Below are 22,316 nucleotides of genomic sequence, written 5' to 3' on the forward strand. Positions count from 1 at the left end.
TATATTTTAATGAAACTGGATACCTCCTGCTCCTCAAACTCCTCTGACCTATCAAAGCCATGCCTAAGTTTGCTGATTATTCACATTTTTAATTACATGACCATATGTTTCTGGCAAGATAATTCTATTTGAGCTAAAGAATTTTTAGAGATTTGCATATCATCTGAGTAACTGTGGTGGGTTAACCCAACTCAGGTGTCTGAACCAAGTGTGCCCTTGCTGATAATCAGTCCCAATATTCACATCCCTAGTTCCCTAATCTTTTCCAGTCCCTATGACATCAATCAAAACCTGACATTTGATTTTAGGCATAGCTTAGTAATAGCTTTACCCTAATTCCTTACCACCATTATATATTTAACTTTGCATTGAGGCACTAATGGATTAATGCCAGTTAAATTTGGTCTATACAAATCTACAAGCACCTGCGTGTTGGTGAGAATGTTATCTAACTCAAGCATTTTATTTTTGTGTTATTGAGAACAGAATGAACTTAGGTGTATTCTCCATTTTGACAAGATTAGAAAACATTGGGGGTAAGGGTGTCAAACCGTCTATATATTGTTTAGGCTCTTGGAAATTTTTAAATGAAGAGGAGGTTGATTTGATTGACCCTCTGTATCTCTTCATGTAGGGATAAATTAGTAAGGACACCTGGGGATACAGACCCAAGCCTCAATGTAGCAGTGGAACCTGTCAAAGAGTTGGCCATGCCATGTGAAACATGACAATGATGTAAAAAGAACAAACTAAACCTCTACCTCACTAAGTGGGGTTGGCTCCTATTACGAGGCATAGAACCCCTCCCGTAAAATGTTAGTATAAATCGTAGGAACTTGGGATATCAGTGGTGTCAGTAAAGATTACAGAAAGATGTGAATGGCCATCAAATTTCATTGGATAAATGGAGTGTTTGTGAATCCTATTTTAATCAAAAAAGATTATTTATGGTTGTTGTGTGGAAAGATGGTGAAGGTTCAAAACCTAGAGCTAGTCCATCTGATCAGTTTGCGATGCACCGATGTGATCAATGGATAGTTTGCTGTGTTTATCTATTCAAGTTGCTTTTCTTTTTTTTTTTTTTTGCTAGAATTATCTATTCAAGTTTATAAGCAAAATATGTTGTTTCCAGTTACCTTTTCAATTTGGTTGGGCAATATATTGGTTGCCATGCTTTGCAAGATCAGTGTTGTTGCATAATAGGCACTTTGCGAAAGGCTTTTGAGAATGATCCATCCAAAGAAATCACTAGTGTGTTGGGAGAGCAACTTCAGGTGAATGTTCTATTACTAAATTTATCAAGCAACTTTGGTGCTTAATTTCATGATATTGAGTAGCTTATTGCTTTTGCCTTGTCCTGCAGTTTCTGGTATCAAAGTTGGTTACATGTTGCATACCATCTGATGCTAATGGAGAAAACTCTCCTAGTGGATCATCCCAAGTTTTATCTTTGCTTCATCAGCTAGTTTTGCATTCTGCTCCATTGCTTCATGACTATATTAGAGTGAGCTTTCTACCTGGTTCTTTGGTAATGTAGTCTGTTGTCGCTTAAACTGAAAAGTGATAAGATTTTGCCTTTAAGCACGACCTTTGCTGTTCAGGAATTGGAACCTTTTCCTGACATAAAAATATTTGATGAGCTGCGGGAGTTTCATGAGGATCTATGCAGGGTGTACTCTCCAAGGGATCACTTGTTGAAAGTACGCATTCTCAATATTGGGACAATTCTATAACTGCTTACTTCATACTGTTCTAATCCAACTTTTCTATTTTATACTTACATTCCTCTTATGTCCGTTCATCAGTTTGCAAAGAGATCTTGCCATCTTCCACCAAGGCTATTTCTGTGGAGGTCATTTCTCTTCCATGACAGTCTCAATTCCACATGTGGTGCATCCATTTTTATTTTCGTCTTGGAAGATGTGTTTCACTGAAATAAGGGTGCAAATGCCATTGTGTATCTCTATTTCTTGATCTCCTAACAGACAGATGGTCCCGAATTTATTCTTAAGAGTTATACAGCTGGAGCAGTTCTATTATTCCCAGCAAGATGCTCACAATTTGACTATCTTTGCAGTCTTCAAGCACTTCATAAAAAGTTATTGATGGGAGAATCATCTGTGAACGAACTGCATTTTGATGCAAGGAGTACACAATGGCATGATGATCCTGAAATAGTAGATGCAGTTTGGACGCTAGTTCGCATGTGTGGCTCTGAGGATGCTAACAGTGTTAGAGCATTGGTGTCGGATCTTTTGTCTAGGGTATGCTCACTAAGTTTTTCTTTCTCAATGTTGTCACCTTGTAACGTACTTCACAATTTTGATTACTGCACCCTTTTTCCTGATTTTGCCTAGGTTGGGATTGGGGATTCACATTGTGTTGTCTTTCATCGTCCTGGGTATTCTAGTCATGTACATATTTGCCAACCCATATACTCTGGGGATGCTTCAGAAATGAAGTTTAAACTCCAAACAGGCATGCCTGAAGAACTTCTGTTGGCAGTTTTGAGACTTTTGAAGAAGTATTTGATGGACGATTCTGTTGTAATTGTTGAAGTGACATCACAGGCTCTCAGGGTAAGTTTGTGGAGTGCCACATGATTTGAAGTTAAAGCTATTCACAAGAGTTTTTGCAGTGGTTCTTGAGAAGTTCATTTTGGAGCGTCTTAAACTTGATAATTCAAAAAGAATAAAAGTCGATTGTGAGAGCGGTCTACTTTATTAATTGTTACGATTAATTACAAAGTAAAATGGCATTGTATGCATAATAACCATCACAGTAATCCCTAAGCTTGGAAAAAAAGTATTTAATCTATTAATTACATTACTGACATGGAGCATGCAATGTACAAAATACTTTCTCCTAGGCATGATATTGAATTGTATTATTTCTAGCAGGTTTCTTATTTTAATAAGTTTTCTATAAGTTGGTTTTGGGCTATCAATGACTAGTTGCTGTAAGAATCTATTTGGAGTTTACTGGGTGGAAACAGCTGAAATTTTCAACAATACAATCATAGAAGGAAAAGACGTTGATTAGGAGCTAGGACCTAGGAACACTTTCAAGCGTTATCTTGTTGTGAATTAGCAAGTACAATGGTGTTGTATGCATGATTGATGAGCACACTACCATCTAAGCTTGATTTCAAATTGTAACTCTAGTAGTAGCATTCTTAGTTTAACAAATGCTATGGAAATTAGTTTTGGGCTGCCAAGGACTGGTTGCTAGGAAAAAGCTATGTGGAGCATTGAAAGTGGAAACAATTGAATATTTTATAAATTGAACTGTCAGGGAAAAGAGGATGTTCATGTAGGACATACGGACACCTTATCATTGAAGAGCCTTACAATGACAATGAAGACTTTCATTTACCATTATAAAGTTTGACCAATAAACTTGCAGAGGATAGTTGGGGCTTTTCAGCAAGTTAACTGAGTGTTAATTTTGACTTAAAGAATCTGATTGTACCAAAGTCACAATCCTTATGTTGCACAGTTGTCCTTCCTGTGCCTTTTTTTCTCAAGGCAAGATTTTTTTTTCCCATGGCTTTTCTTCTCAGTAGCTTTGGAATGGTGTTCTCTCAGTTTGATTTTGGCTTTATTGCATTAGCTCTTGATTTAGACCCATTTTGAGAATTTGGAATCATGCATGATGTAAGTTTGTTTCAACCAGGGAATTCTTTCTACTGAAAGGGGTCAAAGTGCTTTGTCAACATTTGATTCCTATGAAAGGTCTCTTGTGGAGGTCAGCTTTTCTTTATGCAATTGTAAAATTATTAGAATTGAAAAAAGGGAACTGTTCACTGTTGTATTGGAATGATAAGCCCTAGGTGATGAGGTGTTCAGTTGGAATTAGTGTATGGTCTGGGCATTATGTCTTCATATACCAATGACAAGTAAAATATTTTTGTGCTATTTCCTCACATATTACATCCTGGGAATAAAATATGCTGAAAGATGAATTTCTTACCCTAGAAATGCATTCCATGTGGTTTATATGTAGAATTGAATGCAAAGGGCTAGTGAATTTTGTATGCTTGCAGTCATTCAAATCTTTAGGATTCAGCTTTGTTGCACTGTAAATTATCACACCTCTCTTGTCTGCAGGATTTGACTTGGCCTTATATGTGTAATCTCCTTCAACCTAACAACTTTAGCTTTTGGGATGAAATTTCTATACATGCCTATTTAGATTCGTCACTTGGTTTGTTTGCTAAAGCTGTCATATTTGACTAGCTTCTACTAAAATCAATATCGTTTTACCTTGTTAATTTAAGTTTCTGTAGATTATCACTTTGGGCTTTGTGATCTTCATGCTTTGAGCTGATTGTATGTTTTCATCTGGGTAGATTCACTCAATGGGGGTTAACATGGAACTAGTGGAGAAGCTTCTTTTGGGTTTGGAACGGAAATTTAATGGTAAATCATGCCTTTTGCTACTTTTCCCCTTTGGTGCTGCTGCATCATAATTTAATTTTTGTTTATGATTTTGGAATGTGTGGCTTCTTTGGTTATCCTGAACCCTATAAAATAGCAGGCTTAAATTCCATGTTCTTGTGTGACCTTTGTCAGCTGGAGAAATAAATGCTTGCTTAATTTGTTTTTCCATTTAGTTTAATTTAAAGTGTGTATTCGGCTATCAGCTATGATTAATTTATAATGTAGGCATCTATCAATGAATAATGGAAGCACTTCCTGGGTATTCTGGAGGCTAATCTAAACTTTGATAGTTATGAGTATGACATCGCTGGATTAGCAGAGTATTGACATGATGGCCCTAAATGGAAGAAACTGTGACTGGATTAACATGCTGACAATTAACATTCCATTTTATTGAAATACGGTGGATCATTCAATATTATTGGAGTATGTAATGGATCCTGTAAATTAAAATCGAAGGGCTGGCAGGATATTGCAGCATTGTAATTGGTGGATTAATCTGTCATGAGTTCCAATTTAAAATGCTAATTAGCCATAGTGCTTGTTCAGGAAAAGCTTTATTCCCTATGCATGGAATTTCATTTACAATGACTACTATTAACAAGGTAAGCATGAAGCAAACTTACAATGACTACTGTAAGACTTGAAGGCCTGGGTTTGTAGAAAGTTTATAGTTTCATGTCCAGATCTTTCAAGCGTAAAGGATGTGCTGATGTACTGTTTGTTGGCATTCGTCACTTTTGTGTCTTAGCTGCAATTCCGAGTGATTGTTTATTATCTTAATATTGATATCTCAGTCGAGGCAATACCACTGGAGAAGTCTGAAGTATGGGAAACATCTGGTAAAACTTTTGATAAGTGGATCTGTCCACTTGTTTTCTCTCTGATTGGACATTGTGATGATGTTATTTTAAGGTAATGCTGTTGTCCTTCAGTGGAAAAGTTCTTGGTTTCATATGTGCTAGTTACCTAGCTAATATGTAGAAAGCACTTGATCATTAAGTTTCAATGCTTGTTTCAGACTATGTCAAGATGTTGTTTTGCTAAAAGTAGAAGTGGCTGAGCTCCTACTTCCATATATTGTGGTCAACCTTGGAAGGAAGGGTTTGGATAATGATTTTTCCAAGATGATCTCCTCACAGGTTTTTTTCTTCTTGCTGTAAGATATAAGTCATTAGTGAGTAGTTTTATTCATCAATCTAAGTTTTTAAACTTCCTTTTGGTTTCTACTTACAAAAAGTATATGTTTTTGAATCCTACTTTTGACATAAAGGTAATAGCTGATGGATAAGCTGGCAAGGGAACTTAGTTCATACCATGAGGCTGTGACCTTTTGAAAGTCCTCATTTTGGACCATACTAATAGAGGAGACAATTGTGAGGCCCATTATGCTAAAGCAAATTGTGAGATTTTGTGGACTATTGCCAACTGTTCGAAAAGTTTAAGTTGTTAGATGAATGCTTAGTTTAATATTTAAATATTCTATCACTCTCCCTTACGCTTAGTCTGGTTTTTTCACCAAGTACTTAGTGTGGACATATTTAATTTGGGAGGCAATTGGGACTTGGAAAGATTTGATCTTAGGTGCTTAGAGACAATGTGAGATTTTGTCGGACCACTGCAAACTATTTATTTTAAAAGCTTAAGCTGTTAGATGAAAACTTGGTTTAATATTTAAATATTCTATCACAAACATACCTTTCTATTAGAAAATTCAACTCAAAAGCTTAAGCTATTACTCAAAGGGAGATTACATGTTCATAAGGCCCTATGAAACATGTAAGCAAGCAATGTGAAATATTTAATACCTACCTCATATGCAACGGAATGAAACCATAAAAAGAAGATATGTGGGGTTGATGCATAGGAAGTAGCCTCAACAAGAAACCTCATGAATTGAAATATTTAATACACTGAGGTTTTAAAACCTGGCTTTTCTAGAAGTTGCAAAACCAAAAGTGCGAGCTACTATTTGGAGGGATGTATGTAAAGCTTAACCCGACTTTTCTTGTATATAAAGCCACTGTATATCAAGTAAATAGATGATATGGAACACTTTAAGAACTTTGAGAGAGAGGAGTTCTGGTGGCTGCAATAATAGATTGTGGGATATATTGGAGTTTTACATGAACATGTATATGTGGCACCTGCATAGCTTAATTTTTGTCCTTATGCTAAAATGCTTGCAAGATATACTTTGGAACATGGACTGTACTTTTATTACCACATGGGGTTGAACATAAAACAAGGATGTTTGCAGTAGATGACGTAAGGATGAGATGTATAGACTATAGGAATTTTTCCACTCTACCTAGTGCAAATCTTGTAGTTTGGTTTTTATGTTTGTTTTCACTTTTACTATATGCTTTTACTTAGGCTTAATTAGATCCCATTGATGGTGCACTTTTTGTAAATGCTTTGATTGACATTGTAAATGCTTATAGTCATAACAAAGCTCCTTTTTGTTTCAAGCTCTTAATATATATGCATTTACACTCCCTTGGTGTCCTGTAGTAGCTTATCTTTCATCTATTAAAAAATTCATTTTATTTGATGGTGGATTATCCAATTTGCTTTGGATTTTGAGTCCTTAGTATTAAATTGCCAGGTCCAAGAGCTGATATTTGCTGAGACAAATAGGTTAACCAAATCAATCCAAGTATTTTTGGGTGTTTTAAATGAGCTTCGTCTCTGCTACATCATGGAAGGGTCTGCTTCTGCTTCAGTACTATCTAAACGAGAATGTTCTAAGGTGAGTCTGTTGAACAGCCCAAGTCTTAATTGTTTCAGTTTTTGGCCATCTGTTAGTTGTCAATTACAATTGCTTGTTATTCAAGAAATGCTATCCAACAATTCCTTTGGTTACTTTGATCACCCAACCACTCATGCATTTCTAGTTTTATAGCCCCTTCATGGCTGTTGCCATTCTTGAAAGGCCGTTGGTTCCTGCAACCAGCATTAAAAGTATTTGGACCATAATGAACTTAGGGTTGGTAGTGGAAGCATTACTCCCTGACCACAATTGGGATTTAAATTGATTATGGGTAGGTTGGCATCATTTTCCATATTCTACTGTCAGGACTCCAACTGGCTTATTTATGTTTGATATTTAGGCCTAGACCAGTGCAATAACACCTCACGTAGTCCTGAAGACGCTATTTCTCTTTGTATTAAATGTGTGTTCTAGTTTTTTATTTTTCTTGACTTGTTTTGCATCAGTGTGGTTTTGATATCTTTATCCTGATTTTCTTTGGAAATGGCTCTTCAGTATGCTACGGGCTCCAGTTATGGATCAAAAACACGTTCTTCTTCAACAAAAGCTAGAGGTTCAACTTCTAAATTGCCTTCTTCTGCATCGTCATATTCATGGGAAAAGGTGTGGTTTGCTTCTGTACTTTCTTTTCTTAGGATCTCTTTCTTGCTTTGTAGTACTATCTGAGACTAACTAAAGAAAATTGGATATATAAAAAAAGCTGTAGGTAAGTGGTTTCCTGAGAATGTTATCATTTGTCTTGGATGGTTTGGGTATCTGTACATTTTCCTTTCCTAACAACTGGAAGACATTTTATCTGGACTGAAGCTATTAGGCATGTGAAAATTTTCTAAATAGCTTTTACTGGTAATGGTGGTTGACTTTATCCTTCTTCGCTGGCTTCAGGCGTGTAGGAAAGATGTTAGGGAAAGATGAGATCCTGAACCCCCAAAAGAAGAAATAGTTGGATTATTGACTTATAGATGTCTTCCTTGTCTGGATAGCTGTTACTGGTACATGATGGTTGACTTGTATCCTTCTCTGCCAGCTTCATGTGCATAGGCAAGATGTCAAAAGATGATATCCTGACCAGAAAAAAGGAGTAGTTGGATTTTTTGCTTAAAGATGTCTTCCTTGTCCTAATGCAAGATCAATTATAACTTTGTGAGTGCAAATTAGTCATTTGGTGGGAACCAAGGTGAGTGTGTAACAGGACATAAATTCAGGCATTTGCCCAGATACTTATGAAATGCAGAGTTAACTATAAGAAAATGGGTGCAAAATATATAATTTTCACATCTGCTTAAGCGGAACAAGCCATTGTCATAGTCTTATTTTGCTGTTATTTTCTTGGGGGAAAGATGGGTAGGGGAGGCTAGACATGGAAAAACACATATAGTTGCTGTGAGAGAAAAGTGCTATTTTTCATTCAGTAATGTTCTATATATATAAATAAACTAAACCCTAAAGCTCCTAATGACTATTTTACCCTTATACTAACACTCCTCCTCAAGCTAGAGCATAGATATTAATCATGCCCAGCTTGTTACAAATATAATCTATCCTCCCTTACCTAGTGGTTTAGTAAAAATATCTGCAAGTTGCTCACTAGTTCGAACATGATTTGGAAGAATCAATCCACTCTGTAACTTCTTTTGAATAAAATGACAATCAACTTCAACGTGTTTTGTTCTCTCATGAAACATGGGATTTGAAGCTATATTCACTGCAACTTTATTATCACACCATTGGGTCATAGGTGTTGAAGCTTTGAAACCTAACTTAGTCAATAACTATTGAATCTACAGTAATTCACACGTTACTTGTGCCATGGCTCTATATTCTAACGCGGCATCGGAGCGAGCAACAACACTCTGTTTCTTACTCTTCCATGATATTAGATTCCCTCCAACTAGGGTACAATAGCTTGTGATTGACCTCCTATCATTTGGAGACCCTGCCCAATCAACATCAGAAAATCCTTCAACTTTGCTATGACCATGGTTTTGATAAATAATCCCTTTCACTGTAGTCTTCTTCAAGTACCGCAATATACGAATAACTACTTCCCAATGAGATGTTCGGGGGGAAGACAGAAACTGGCTTACCACATTGATTGGAAAAACAATATTTGGACGAGTAACTGTAAGATAATTCAGCTTACCCACCGGTCTTCTATATATCTCTCGGGATTATCAAAGATCTCCCCATCCCCAGCGGTCAGTTTAGCTCCTTGTTCCATAGGTGAATGAAGAGGCTTTGATCCCAACATACTTGTTTTAGTAATCAAATCCAAGATATTTTTCGTTGTGACAAAACAATGCATTTCTTTGACTGTGCAACTTCAATTCCCGGGAAATACTTCATTTTTCCCAAGTTTTTAGTCTGAAACTGGTGCTGAAGATAGATCTTTAGCTCAGCTATACCAACCAAGTCATCTCCTATGATAATATCAACATATACAATCAAGAACAGTTTGTCTCCCCCGAATGTTTATAAAAGAAAGAGTGATCATTTTTACATCTTGACATTCCAAAAGATAGTATGGCCTCAGAAAATTTTCCAAACCATGCCCGTGGAGATTGCTTCAAACCATATAAAGATTTTTTAAATTTGCAAACTAGTCTCCTAGACTCTCCCGAGCAACAAATCTCGAAGGTTGCTCCATATAAACTTCTCATTAAGAGTATCATGCAAGAAAGCATTCTTAACATCAAGCTGAAATAAGGGCCAATTATTTATGGCGCAAGAGAGATCAAAATTCGAACAAAATTAAGTTTGGCAACAGGAGAAAAAGTGTCCAAATAATCAACCCCATACACCTGGGCATACCCTTTGGCAACAAGTCTCGCTTTTAAATGAGCAAGCAATTGATGGAGCGTCTTCCAGCACATACAACCCCCACCTCACGTCCTCTACCAATCTAGGGTTAAGTCCTAGGCTCTGATACCATGTGAGAGAAAAGTGCTATTTTTCATTTAGTAATGTTCTATATATATATAAATAAAATAAACCCTAAAGCTCCTAATGACTATTTTACCCTTATACTCTTAACAGTTGCAAAAAGACCACCTCATGATAAAAATATTAGCTAATTTTCTGAACTTATTCAAATCTTTAAACATTCTCTTTCCAGTCTCCAAACATTTAAACCTTTTTTTCCCTTCTTTCCACATGCATACTCATGTGCTTGTTTACTGGTATCTGAAAGGGAGGGAGGAGGGAAGATAGCAAACAGTCTTTCCCTTTCTTTTCTTCAGAAGATGTAACATCTGTCAGATCCTGTCTTTTTTCACCTTCAACAATTCCATCAACTGCCTATGTTGATGGAGAGGGCTGTCAATTAAAGTTGATTCGAGAGAGTTTTTTGAAATTCATTTCTTATTGTCAAATTCAATCAAAGGTTCTTAGAGAAAGCTCAAGAGGATTTGGCACTTCTTTCAATAATGAAGATCTTTCATTTATATTCCATGCAACCCCTTTTTCCGCAACCTGACAGAAACTTCAATGGTTTCTTCTCTTATCCCAGCTTATCATAAATCTAGAACTGATTGTTTGCGGGGAAGGGGAGCTTTAATGGTTTATATTTGATAACTAAATTGGCCACTCTTTGCTTGTCTGGTACTATGAACTCACTATGTAAGATCCCTTTTGTGAAGTAAATTTTATTCCAAACGCTTGTTAACAAAGAATGGACCGAGATTATAAATCAAACATGTATCTTAATACTCTCCTCAATCTCCAAGGCTTCCATGTGAAGGTCTAAACCCCAAGTCGAGTTGTAGTTTGTGCTTATGCTCACTAGATCTTGATGCAGTTTCAAACAGACAAATAGACAAGTGGAGACAGGATTTTGATATTTATAACAGAAAACAGGTAGATTTACAATCAGGAAGTGTTTGGAATTCTTGTGTTCTAAGATTTCATGTTAATAATTGTTTGTCCTGAAAGTTTAAGTTGTCGGAAACTGACTTGCAGTGTATATCAACTATATTTATAACTCTTTTACTTTGTAATTGAGAGCCTTCTTCCCTTTGGGTCATGTTGGAATGGGAAAACAAAAGATCCATCATCTGTCAATGCTTCCAAGCTCATGTCTGTCCATCTTGTGTTGGCATTGTAATTTACCCCCACAGAAATGTCTCCTCATTACCATGTTTTATAAATTGAAAGATTCCCTCTTTGCCCTTGTTCACAGATTAAAAGATTTCCTTCAATGAGTGTGACCTTTGATGACCCTCACGAACATCATAGACTACCCAGAAATTTCCTCCACACCAAACTTTATCACTTAACCCCGCAATCTACTAATCTGCAATATCAACTGAGCAATCTCATAATTTGCTGCAAGATGATGACATGAGATTCCCAAGATCTCTTGCTGAATTCAGATAAAAGTGCAAATAGTCTAATATTAAGTTTTTGCACAAGATTAGGAAGCATCTGCAGAATTTCTTATTAAGAAGATAAGTGTGTGATTTATTGAATTAATAATTTCAGGAAAGATTAATCCAACAAAAGTTCATTGGTATGGGAAATGATGGATGGATAAAGCTCAATAAGGTCTTATATTCTGTTGCATCACTGTTATTTGGTGAAGAGGACTTTTTTATTAATTTGAAAGTACATGAAAAAGGTTAAGAGTTTGGCAAAGGAGTTTGAGGGAGAGCAGAAAACTGGTGTGGCATTTGGTAGAGTGGGGGTAGAGTAGTGAAGGAAGACTAATACATTACAAGAATTTGTTGACTTTGGATTTTCTTGCTTCTTGGAAACTAATTTGGCTGTTTTCCTGACGTGTCCCAGGTCTATTGGATGTCCATTGATTACCTTACTGTGGCAAGGTCAGCTGCTGTAAGTGTCAAACCATCATTCTCTCTGTTTTGTTTTTTTTTTTTTTTTTGAAAGGGGGGTTTGTCCATATTATGGCCATGAGGCATCTGCAGTGCTCCTCTTCCTGTATTATTTCATTTGCTAAGTTTTTCTTTTTTTGCCAGACCAATATAACTAAGTTTGTGTTCCCCTTTTCAGTCTTGTGGATCGTACTTCACCTCCATTATGTATGTAGAGCATTGGTGTGAGGAGAATTTTAATAGCCTCACATTGGGGAGGCCTGATTTCTCCTATTCTGAGAAGGTAATGCAGTTTGTATGGAGCAGTCTCTTTAGCTGTTTCTTTGATATATCAATGGATTTGTTAATTTGTGATGTGGTGTGTTTAACTGGGTTTCTTTACATTTTCTTTGTTGTTTTCCATCACCAGCTTCCCTGCCACATTGAGATACTGGTATCGGCAATTATTCAAGTCAATGAACCTGATAGTTTATATGGGATAATTCAGTCACACAAGGTTAGATCTTATTCATTATCAAGTAGATATAGTCAGTGTTTCCTTCTTGCCATTGCATTGTCATAACTGAATGTCATTGTCATTGTGTTCTCTGCTGTTTAAAATGGTGCATCACATGTAGTTTACTTTGCCATATTAACATGGTTGAAACTATGAGCTCATTCTTGAAAGGAACCAAAGTTTGTGCAATTGGCTTTTAACTCTGTTTCATGTAATGAAAAGAGCAAACCTAGAGAAACCACAGGGTAACATAGATATTGATCAGAGAAGGAAATCTAGTGAGAACAAATTTTCCACATCCTTGTCTCTTTCTTTTCTTTTCTTTGTAGAAGGTGGGACCTCTCTTTACTTTTGAGTTCTTTTTAGAAAACACAGCTTTTCGTCAAGCAGCTTTGGCTTTGGCTTTGGCTTTAATAAAATGTCATTTGTTGTAATTTATCTGACGCCCCAGTGATTGTTAACTGGAGGAGTGCAAGTGCTGAATTGGTGCAAAAGTAAAAGTACATGAGAGAATTCGAGATTAAATATTGTCAAAAGTGTTCTCTCTCATCTCTTGTTTATGGTTTTTATCACAACCTAATTTACATGTAGTTTCCCTCCAACCAATAGCTTAATGTTTTTTGGTTGAACTTTCTATCAAGGTAATAGAGCCAAATTTAGATTTTCGTTTCTTGTATTGTTTGTAATGCCCGAAATTTACTCAACAAAATGTCTTTTGTTGTAATTTATCCCAAGCTTCAATGATTATTAATTAGAGGAGTGCAAGTGCTGAATTGGTGCGAAAGTAAAAAAAAAACATGAGAGAATTTTGAGATTAAGTATTGTCAAAAGTGTTCTTTCAAATCTCTTGTTTATGGCTTTTACCATGGCCTTATTTACATGTAGTTTCCCTCCAACCAATAGCTTACCATTTTTGGGTTGAACTTTCTATCATGGTAATAGAGCCAAACTCAGTTGTTCGTTTCTCCTGTGTTTTGTAATGGCCAAAATCCACTCAGCTTCTGCTGCGTACTCTTCTATCCCAGGACATCGATCTTCCTATTTTTTCCAATCTAGGACAACCTGCAAACACTGTTGATGAGTCAGCCTTGATGCTGAGTAAACACTTCACCTATTGAGCAAGTAATTTACCACATCTTCTTGGGATCAGAAAGATCAGATAGGTGCTATTTGATGATGCATACAAAATAGGTAACCCCATCGATATACACAGGTGGTCGCACCAGTAGGATTCTAGAAGGAGCCCCCATGGGTTCAAGAGGTGCCTTTGACCGTGTGGCACTTTGCCTTTACAAGGTCAAAGAGGTGGCTTCCATGGCAAAGCACTTTGTTGCATGGCACTTAATTTCTACTGTGCAGATTTCCATCGACTGTCCTATGAACATGATGTCAGCCATTCACATATCTTGTATTCGATATCACACGATGAACACATATTAACATAACTGATCCAATTTACATATAGAAATAATACACACTGTAAGCAAATGCTAGAGGTGGTGAAGGATTTACACTTTCTATTTACAAATTCGATTCCTAGAGACTTAATAAATTGAGCTCTTCATTTTCCTTAATCCAAATGTGATCTCTCTCTCTCGCTCTCTCTCTCTCACACACACACACACACACACACACACACACACACACCTGCTGGTTAGAGTTTCTTGTTTGGTTCTGTCAGGAACTCTTGTTGTGATCTCTCCCCCATTGCATGGCCAACGAGTGTCGGTATTTAAATATACCAACATAGCCATGTCATATTACACTTGCTCATTTTATGCTAACTGAGGCCTAAGCTCTTCAATTCTTTTCTTTTTCCTCTATTACACTTTACAGATTTCTAAGCCCAAAACTATCATAAAGTCACTAGCCGGTTCATCACATGGTTCTTGTCTAAATTTCATGTGTCATTATATGTCTGGTTTGCATGTGAGAGGGGGTTTTAAAGGCTATATTTCACATTGCTTGCTTACAGTGTTTAGGAAGGCCCCATGTGCATGTAGTCATCCTCAGCCTAAAAGCTACATGTGCAGTCGAATTTTTATAACAAATACAGGTACTCATCAGATCACTAAGCCTCAAGCTGGAGCATGTGTATCATATGTCCCGAGTATGTTATCTGTGCAATTCACATGAGGGCTAATCTTAGTGAACAAATTGTTAAGTTGATTACTTGAATTCCCAAAGGCTGTTTTGATTTTGCCAGAAACCACCTTCTCTTATCAATGAATAGTCAGTTTCAATGTAGATTGTCTATTAGTTAGAGGACTCCCAGTAGGCATTTGCATATCTGATAGTACAACTACACCCACGATCCTGGTATGACGCTACTCTACCTTGAGCACCTTTTATATACCAAAGAATATGAGCCACTGCATCCCAATGGCTCTGTCATAATGAATCAAGGAACTGACTTATTCACTACGCGAGCTATATCAGGATGAGTAATGCTAAAGGTAGTTCTCTCTTTCAACCAGTCTGCGATAATGTGCATTCTTTGGAATACATTTCCCTTCATCCCACGCTAGATTTATGTCAGGATCCATAAGGATATCAACTGGTTTAAATCCAGGCTTATTTGTCTTCTCTTGTAGTTGCCAGTTAAATTTCCTGTTTGCAAGTTGCAATTATTTGATATGCAATGTTACACGGACTCGACACTTTGGGCCAAACTACCCTTGTCGACACTACACAGATGTGATCATGTGATTTGGGGTACACATCCAAGTAGTGGACACGGCTTGACATCACTTCAAATTCTGGTCCTTCATTTTTTAGTAGAAACTGATTTACATTTTGTACACAAGATAAGGATGAAGGAAAACAATGAAGATACCTTGTGCAAATAAAAGGAAAAGGGCAAACTCACTTAACTTTTCATTAATGAGTTAATAACATTAGTTTTCTAGTCTGGTTATACTCACGCATAACATTTTGGAAAATGTGAGACGATGAATTTGAGAAATTGAGCTTAAAACATATTTTTGTGATGAAAATGATTGAAAATTGAGCTGAAATTTGTGCTGTGATAACTTTTATGTATTAGTAGGCTAGGAGAGGGAGGTGAGGAAAATGGGTAAAATTTTAAAATTTTTGTGAAAAGGAAAGGGAAAATTTTCAAATTTTCTTCCACTGTCCCATTTTCTATCTTCCTAAAAATAGCATCAATCAACTGAGTGTATATTTAAGGTCTACCATATGATGTGTCCCTGTATGTGTCCCATTTCTAGGATCCTTTTATAACAAGTTCCAAAGTCTAATATATTCTCAAAGGATTACTCAGATGAGTGGATTCGCAACAACACCCTATCCTCACCTTGAGTGGAGATAACATTAATGATATGCTTACATGCCTCTGGCTGTCGCATGAGAGACACTGTAACCTACTAGCACAGCTGGAGCTAAACTTTGGGTTCGGTATGATGGAGTCATATTTCTTCAAAGTGTAATCCCTGCTTAGCATGCCTGTGCCGTAGTCTGCTTTTTTCATCTTAGTTCTTGGCTTTGTGGAATGATCAGGTATGGTCGGTATATATGCTAGTGTAATCATGTCAATACAGTAGTATGAACAAATAATGCTCAATTCTCCTGAAGGCTTCTGTATGTATTGTAGAATGTTTTGTTCAGTGTGCTTGATCCATGCATGCCGTGTCCTTTTCAATTCTTACAAAGTTGTTCTGTATTAAATCAACAAATGGGATAATGCTATTGACAGTTGAGCTCTCAAATCATCACCTTTGAGCATGAAGGAAATTGGAGCAAGGCCCTTGAGTATTATGACTTACAAGTACGGTCAAAAACCATGGTGCCAGATGACATATGTTCCAGGACAGTGTTAGCAGAGAGCCTTCCTTCAACAGCTCATCCATCTTCTTCTGCATTTGACAATGTGACTAGGCTGGGAAAACCTTACAAAGGGATTATTAGATCTTTGCAGAAAACTGGTTGTAGTCATGTGCTGGATTTGTATTACCAAGGATTGACATCTCGTAGAGGACAGTTCCAGTGTGATGAAGAACTTTATGAATTGCAGGTGCAACTTATTCATTTCCTTCAATGGAAAGATACATTTTTTGTGATATATATCCATCTTTCATGGATTTGCCCATTTGCATTGATTTTTGGCCAACTAGAGAAAGCATACTGATCAGGATGATTATGAGTTCATGGTCCACAGTATGAGGCTGCTTGGCGTGCTCGGAATTGGGATTTCTCCTCACTTTCCAGATCTACTTCTCTCTCTTCTGGTCAACAGATTAGATGTGATCATTTCAATGAAAGCCTCCACTGGTAATTTGTTTTATATATAAATGACCTTTATATTCACTCAGATTATTAAAACTTCTTTCTTCATATCTTCCAAGTGAAATTACTAGAAGGAAAAACAAAGGAATAGTAGATGTTAGTTAATCCTTTACCAAGCAACTTTTCCTTTGGTTATATTTAAGTAGTAATTCCAAGTGCGTTTGATTCTTATATATATGAATCACACTTCTTTGTAATGCTATAAAATGTGAACCATGTGAATTTACCAACCCCTTTCCTCCCACCCCCATATATGCGTCCTCTCTCTCTCTCTCTCTCTCTCTGTTTGTTTGTTTGTTTGTCTGTTTTTTTTTTTATTATAAATAATATTGGATGTGAACCATGTGAATTTGTACTCATTGCCCCTCTCTCTCTCTCTCTCTCTCTCTCTCTCTCACGCGTGCGCGCACAAGTGCGTGGACATTCATTCACAACAAGCTTGCCTGTATAAGTGGTAGGTTGGGAGACTGAAATTCTCATTGTTACTAATAGTAGTTTGGCCACTACTCAAACAGTAGTGCTGATATGCTAGTCAGTTTGCAGATTAGAAAAAGAAGCAGAAGTTGCATCTGAAGCTATTCTGTCAATGCAATGTATAACAAATAAGTTGAAACTTTGATGTTGTCCTCCAATCCAGATGATGGATTAATTGGCTAATCTTCATGCAGCACATAGCATCTTGCATTAGCTCTCTAGTAAAAGAACAATGTTATTAACCTTTGCATGCTTACACTTTCCCCTTATGTCTCTGCATTGTGGAAGAGCAGTTGTTTGAGGGCACTGCAAGAAGGGGATCTTGAGGAATTCCATGGAAAACTCAAGGACTCAAAGCAGGTGATTGCCTCTTAGCTCCATCAAGGGGATGTTGTTATCTTTGTTATAATACTTTAATATTAGAGCATGCATTCATTTAATAGCTAAAGCTTCTAGAATAGTTGGCCATGTTCCCATAAGTTTGACATGGTATTGGAGCAAGTCTTGAGTTCAACTCCTTCTAGGGCCCTAATTTGTTTCTCCTATTGTCAATTTGTACATTTTAGTATTAGGTCAGCCTATCCTATGTGTTAGGGGGGAGTGTCACAATACTTAAAGATTAAATCACACCTTCATCTAATAACTTTTGCTTTTGGAACATTTAGTTGCGGACCTACAAAATTTCCCAATGTTTCTTTCCATTTTCTTTGTTTCAGGAGCTTCTATGGTCTGTCTCTCATGCAAGTGAGGAAAGTACTGAACATCTCTATTCAACAATCATCAAGCTACAGGTAATAATCATCGATATTTTCTTATACTCAGGGAGTAAGATGAGCCATGTTGATTAAAGTCTCTTGCATGGACCTGTTTCAGCCACTGCATAGCACCTTCTGGCCATTAGTATATACATAAAAGTCATCTCAAGACATTAGCATTACAGTACCAAGCCTTTATCACAATTGCTTTTAGTCCAACTGGCTAAGGTTATGCTTCTATAACAGAGGTTTTGTATATGTAGTGAGTGGTGTGCCCTTTTATTTATAATGTCTTGAAGTTTTGCTTTGATTGTGCATAAACATCCTAAAGTTATAAGGTAGATGCATAAGGAATTTTAGATGTAAGGATTGTAGTTACAAAAGGGAATCTCAGGGCCCATAATACCCCTCTTTTGCATGATACAGGATCTACAATGTCTTTCATTGCATTTGCATCCACAACGTTTCCCTCTACTAATGTGTGTCATTCTAAGAAAGTTAAAGCAGAAGTCACTGGATTTGTGTCTTTTGGTCTCTAGAAAAATTGTAAGTCTTAAAATAAAAATCTGCCATTGGCTATTTTAGTTTATCATTTTCACTCTTTTGCCATGATTTTTTTTCTGTAGATATTGTATCATCTTGGCAAAGCTTGGGATATGCGTTGGAGAACCTTCTCTTCCAATGAAATGAAATTGTATCCATGGAAGCAAAAAGTATTTTCTGAACCTTCAATTCCTACAATGGACCAGGTAGTTACTAGGCTTTCATGTGCTTGCAATGCTCTCCAATTATGATAGTGGTGGTCAATCCTGATAGGTTCCTTGTCATATGATGTCATTGTTTCATAGATGCTTCCATCCATTTCTGAACAGTGTTTCAACTGATGTTGTGAGGTGTGGAATATTGATCAATATATCGCCGTCTTTCAGTGTCATAATCCAATTTATGAAATCCTCTGAACAGGTTTAGGCTGATTTGTAGCTAGTGTACTAAGTATTAATGGCTCATTAGCCAATATAATCTATAGAAATAATATTACCAAATCTAGGATTCAACCTCTTCTTGGTTTATATGGGTCGACCAAGATGTGGATCAACTATACAATCACTTTTATGTTCTTGTCCTTGATTCCATATCAAGTCTTCTATAAGATCTAAGAGCTCCTTAGTTATATTTTCTAATCTTTTCCATTCACATCTTTTTAGGTCTTTTCTTACCCTTTTTATTCTAAGTCTATCCTATAAGCTCCCAATGAGTTGCTCGTATGTAGAGAATGTAATATAAGGGAATTGTTTTCTGGCCATAACTAGTTTTTTAACTGTGTAGTCAACATTGAAATCCTATATTTCTTTCATCAGACTCTTAGTATGCTTAGCAAACTGTTGAATTCTTCCTGTGGAGTATAATCCTTTTGAACATGTCCAGTCAAACTGAGTTGGCAGCTCGAACTAATATAGCCAATTGCCCATTTATTCAATAATGATGTAATTTGATGATGAATCTCTTTACTTGATAATTTAAGTCTTTCCTTAGTGGATGCCTGTAGTTATTCTCTCTGTGTCTAATGCTTTTGAAACCAGACCACTATCTCAACATTTTACTACTATTATATGTTAACTTGTATGTGGTTCTATAGTTTCTATCACACCAACTGATCTATTCCATTTGACTTCAAATTAGATGGTTTGGCTGAATTCTGATTGGGAATGGATTGTGAAACGAACAGAGCTGCACATGAATCTTTTAGAGCCTTTCATTGCCTTTAGGGGGGTTTTGCTCAATATTTTGAGTTGCAAGGACTCCATGGTGCAACATCTTTTGCAGTCTGCCTCCACCCTTCGAAAGGTATAATTTAAAATGACTAGTTTCACTTGGTAAGTCATTGCAATTCTTTGTCTTATTTCTATTACATGCCTTTCTACAGGGTTCTAGGTTTTCTCAAGCAGCTGCATCTTTACATGAGTTTAAATACCTTGTGGTTGAGCGCAGGGAGCCAGGCTCTTCATTATATTGGACGGGAAGGGTAAGATTGTCTGGTTTAGTTGAGATTTGCATCACTCAATAGCAAATGGACATGCTAACATGAACTTTGACTGTGCTGCTGCCTTTTTCTGCTCTTGTTTTTTCTTCCTGTAACTGTTGTTTCATCTAAGAGATAGATCTTCTCCTTGCAGTCTGTGAAGGATAAAGCTATGTTTATGAATATTAGTCAGTAGTTAGTAGGTGGTCATTAAAAAGGAACTCAGGGTTTTGTTAGTGTCTCTCATGCTCTACGAATTGAGCCATCTTATGTACGCTTAATTAAGTTAATGAGTAAAGATGTAGCCTTCGAGTATTTCTCTCTACCTCTCAAGTATTTTCTCTCTCCTTTTCTCTTGAAGATCCTAGAATACTTACAACTGGGAATTACTTGCAGTAGCTTATATATGGTTTTAAACCCAATCGAATTCTTATAAAAGTAGAACTGCGGAAGAATTTCTTTCCGAGTGTTAAAGTTGAGTGCAGAATGATCTCCTCTAAAAGCTGATGCAGTTAGAGAGCTGCACCATATATAATTTATAGAATAAAGAAGAGAATGCCATAAATGAGTGAAAGGGGATTTGGGGAATCTTACTCGAAATTTAAAAGTTTGATTTGTTAGAGAACAGTGCTCAACATAGTTAATATCTTAACACTTCGATTTGCTGTATATGCAGCTGGAAGAAGCAAAGCTTCTGCGTGCTCAGGGTCAGAATGAGATGGCCATCAGCCTTGCCAAATATATTTCGGAAAATTTCCCTTTGGATGAAAAGGCTTCAGATGTATATCGCTTGATTGGAAAGTGGCTGGCAGAAACCCGATCTAGCAAGTAATTGTCCACATCTATAAGCAGTAAAACTTATTTTGCTTTCAGTTAGATTTTCAGTAAACGTTAATGTTTCCTACTTTTCTGTGAAATGCAGCTCAAGAACTATTTTGGAGAAATACCTGAAACATGCAGTTTCGCTAGCTGCGGATCGCAAAAGTACAGATAAGAAATCCATAGAAAGACAAGGCCAGACCCATTTTCATCTTGCACACTATGCAGATGCTCTTTTTAGGAGTTATGAGGAGAGACTTACCTCAAATGAATGGCAAGCAGCAATGCGCTTAAGGAAACACAAGGTAACTCTTTGAGTGCGAACTCTTGGGGCTAATTGATGGCTGTTATGACTGTTATATTTGCACGTCCATTCTGCAGGACCTGGAGTTAGAAGCACTTGTAAGGAGATTCAAGAGTTCAGCGAAGGCAAGTTCAAGTGTTTGATTAATGAGTGACCTTTGGTAGTTTGACACAACAGTTTCTATACATCAGGAACTGATATTCATTTATCTGCTTAAAAAATTCTGATAGACAGTCCTTTATTCCATATTTAGGGGGAGAAGACAGACTACTCGGTGAAAATACAAGAGTTGCAAAAGCAGCTTGCAATGGATAAGGAAGAAGCCAAGAAATTACAGGTGTCTGTAAAATACTGCTTTAACTTTCCTCATGCAGAGATGCTGCTGTGCTGCCTTTGAAGCTTTGACTGTCCCTCTTTGTCCCTCTTTGTCCCTCCTTGCATTTTCTTTTCATTTACCAAATTAATAAATGTAGAGGGCTAGCCTTAGTGTAGCTGTGAAAGGTCACTTGATTGAGGCCTGAGGTCACTAATTCAAATCATTGAAATAGCCTCTTTGGTAAACCACGGGTAAGGCTGTATATATCAACCCCTACAGTGCGGGAAGCCTTGTTCCTTGGGATGCCCTCTTTATTACCATATTGATATTTGTATATGAGATGCTCCTTAAGGGACTGTTAGAATATTTCAATATTGAACCACGCCTTAATCTAATAGCTTAAGCCATTAGAGTAGTTGGCTGTGGTCTTATGAAATTTCACATGGTGTCAGAGTAGGAGGTTTTGAGTGCAAATTTTTCCAAGCCTTTTAATATGCTTTAGTTTTATGCTAAAGTCCAGCCTACATGTGAGCTGAATATTTAAATATTTAGATATTAAACCACGCCTTCATGTAATGGTTCAAGTTTTTAAAGTAGTTGGCACTCGTCTCATAGAATTTCATTAGGTGGTTATCTTGGTGTAGCGAAGAACTTGTGGAATATGCTCTCAATTGTACTTCTTAAAACATCGAGGGATCAGTGATCTTCGGATTCCAAATATAAATCTGATCGATGCATTTATTCTCTAACTTTAAAGTATAAGCTTTGGTTAAACATCCTTGT

The 22,316-nt window shown here is 36.8% G+C and overlaps 1 protein-coding gene across 3 annotated transcripts in view; it reads left to right on the top strand.

Moving 5' to 3' along the window:
- LOC104426267 (serine/threonine-protein kinase ATM) overlaps positions 1-22,316 on the top strand; it is a 47,988-nt gene that overhangs the window by 17,520 nt on the left and 8,152 nt on the right. For 2 of the 3 annotated variants that reach the window (XM_039304292.1, XM_039304293.1), the window contains exons 35-61: positions 1,133-1,274; positions 1,364-1,504; positions 1,602-1,700; positions 1,806-1,852; positions 2,078-2,264; positions 2,358-2,579; positions 3,676-3,747; positions 4,352-4,421; positions 5,240-5,357; positions 5,464-5,584; positions 7,051-7,194; positions 7,711-7,818; positions 11,998-12,045; positions 12,223-12,327; positions 12,454-12,540; positions 16,256-16,573; positions 16,718-16,830; positions 17,613-17,679; positions 18,036-18,110; positions 18,501-18,620; positions 18,701-18,823; positions 19,755-19,919; positions 19,999-20,097; positions 20,771-20,922; positions 21,017-21,218; positions 21,295-21,342; positions 21,471-21,554. In XM_039304292.1, coding sequence (XP_039160226.1) covers positions 1,133-1,274; positions 1,364-1,504; positions 1,602-1,700; positions 1,806-1,852; positions 2,078-2,264; positions 2,358-2,579; positions 3,676-3,747; positions 4,352-4,421; positions 5,240-5,357; positions 5,464-5,584; positions 7,051-7,194; positions 7,711-7,818; positions 11,998-12,045; positions 12,223-12,327; positions 12,454-12,540; positions 16,256-16,573; positions 16,718-16,830; positions 17,613-17,679; positions 18,036-18,110; positions 18,501-18,620; positions 18,701-18,823; positions 19,755-19,919; positions 19,999-20,097; positions 20,771-20,922; positions 21,017-21,218; positions 21,295-21,342; positions 21,471-21,554 — 3,277 coding nt within the window. The remainder of the gene's footprint in view (positions 1-1,132; positions 1,275-1,363; positions 1,505-1,601; positions 1,701-1,805; positions 1,853-2,077; positions 2,265-2,357; positions 2,580-3,675; positions 3,748-4,351; positions 4,422-5,239; positions 5,358-5,463; positions 5,585-7,050; positions 7,195-7,710; positions 7,819-11,997; positions 12,046-12,222; positions 12,328-12,453; positions 12,541-16,255; positions 16,574-16,717; positions 16,831-17,612; positions 17,680-18,035; positions 18,111-18,500; positions 18,621-18,700; positions 18,824-19,754; positions 19,920-19,998; positions 20,098-20,770; positions 20,923-21,016; positions 21,219-21,294; positions 21,343-21,470; positions 21,555-22,316) is intronic. The other variant, XM_039304294.1, reaches the window with a different exon arrangement.

This window comes from Eucalyptus grandis, chromosome 11 (assembly GCF_016545825.1).
Source record: "Eucalyptus grandis isolate ANBG69807.140 chromosome 11, ASM1654582v1, whole genome shotgun sequence".
Lineage (NCBI taxonomy): Eukaryota > Viridiplantae > Streptophyta > Magnoliopsida > Myrtales > Myrtaceae > Eucalyptus > Eucalyptus grandis.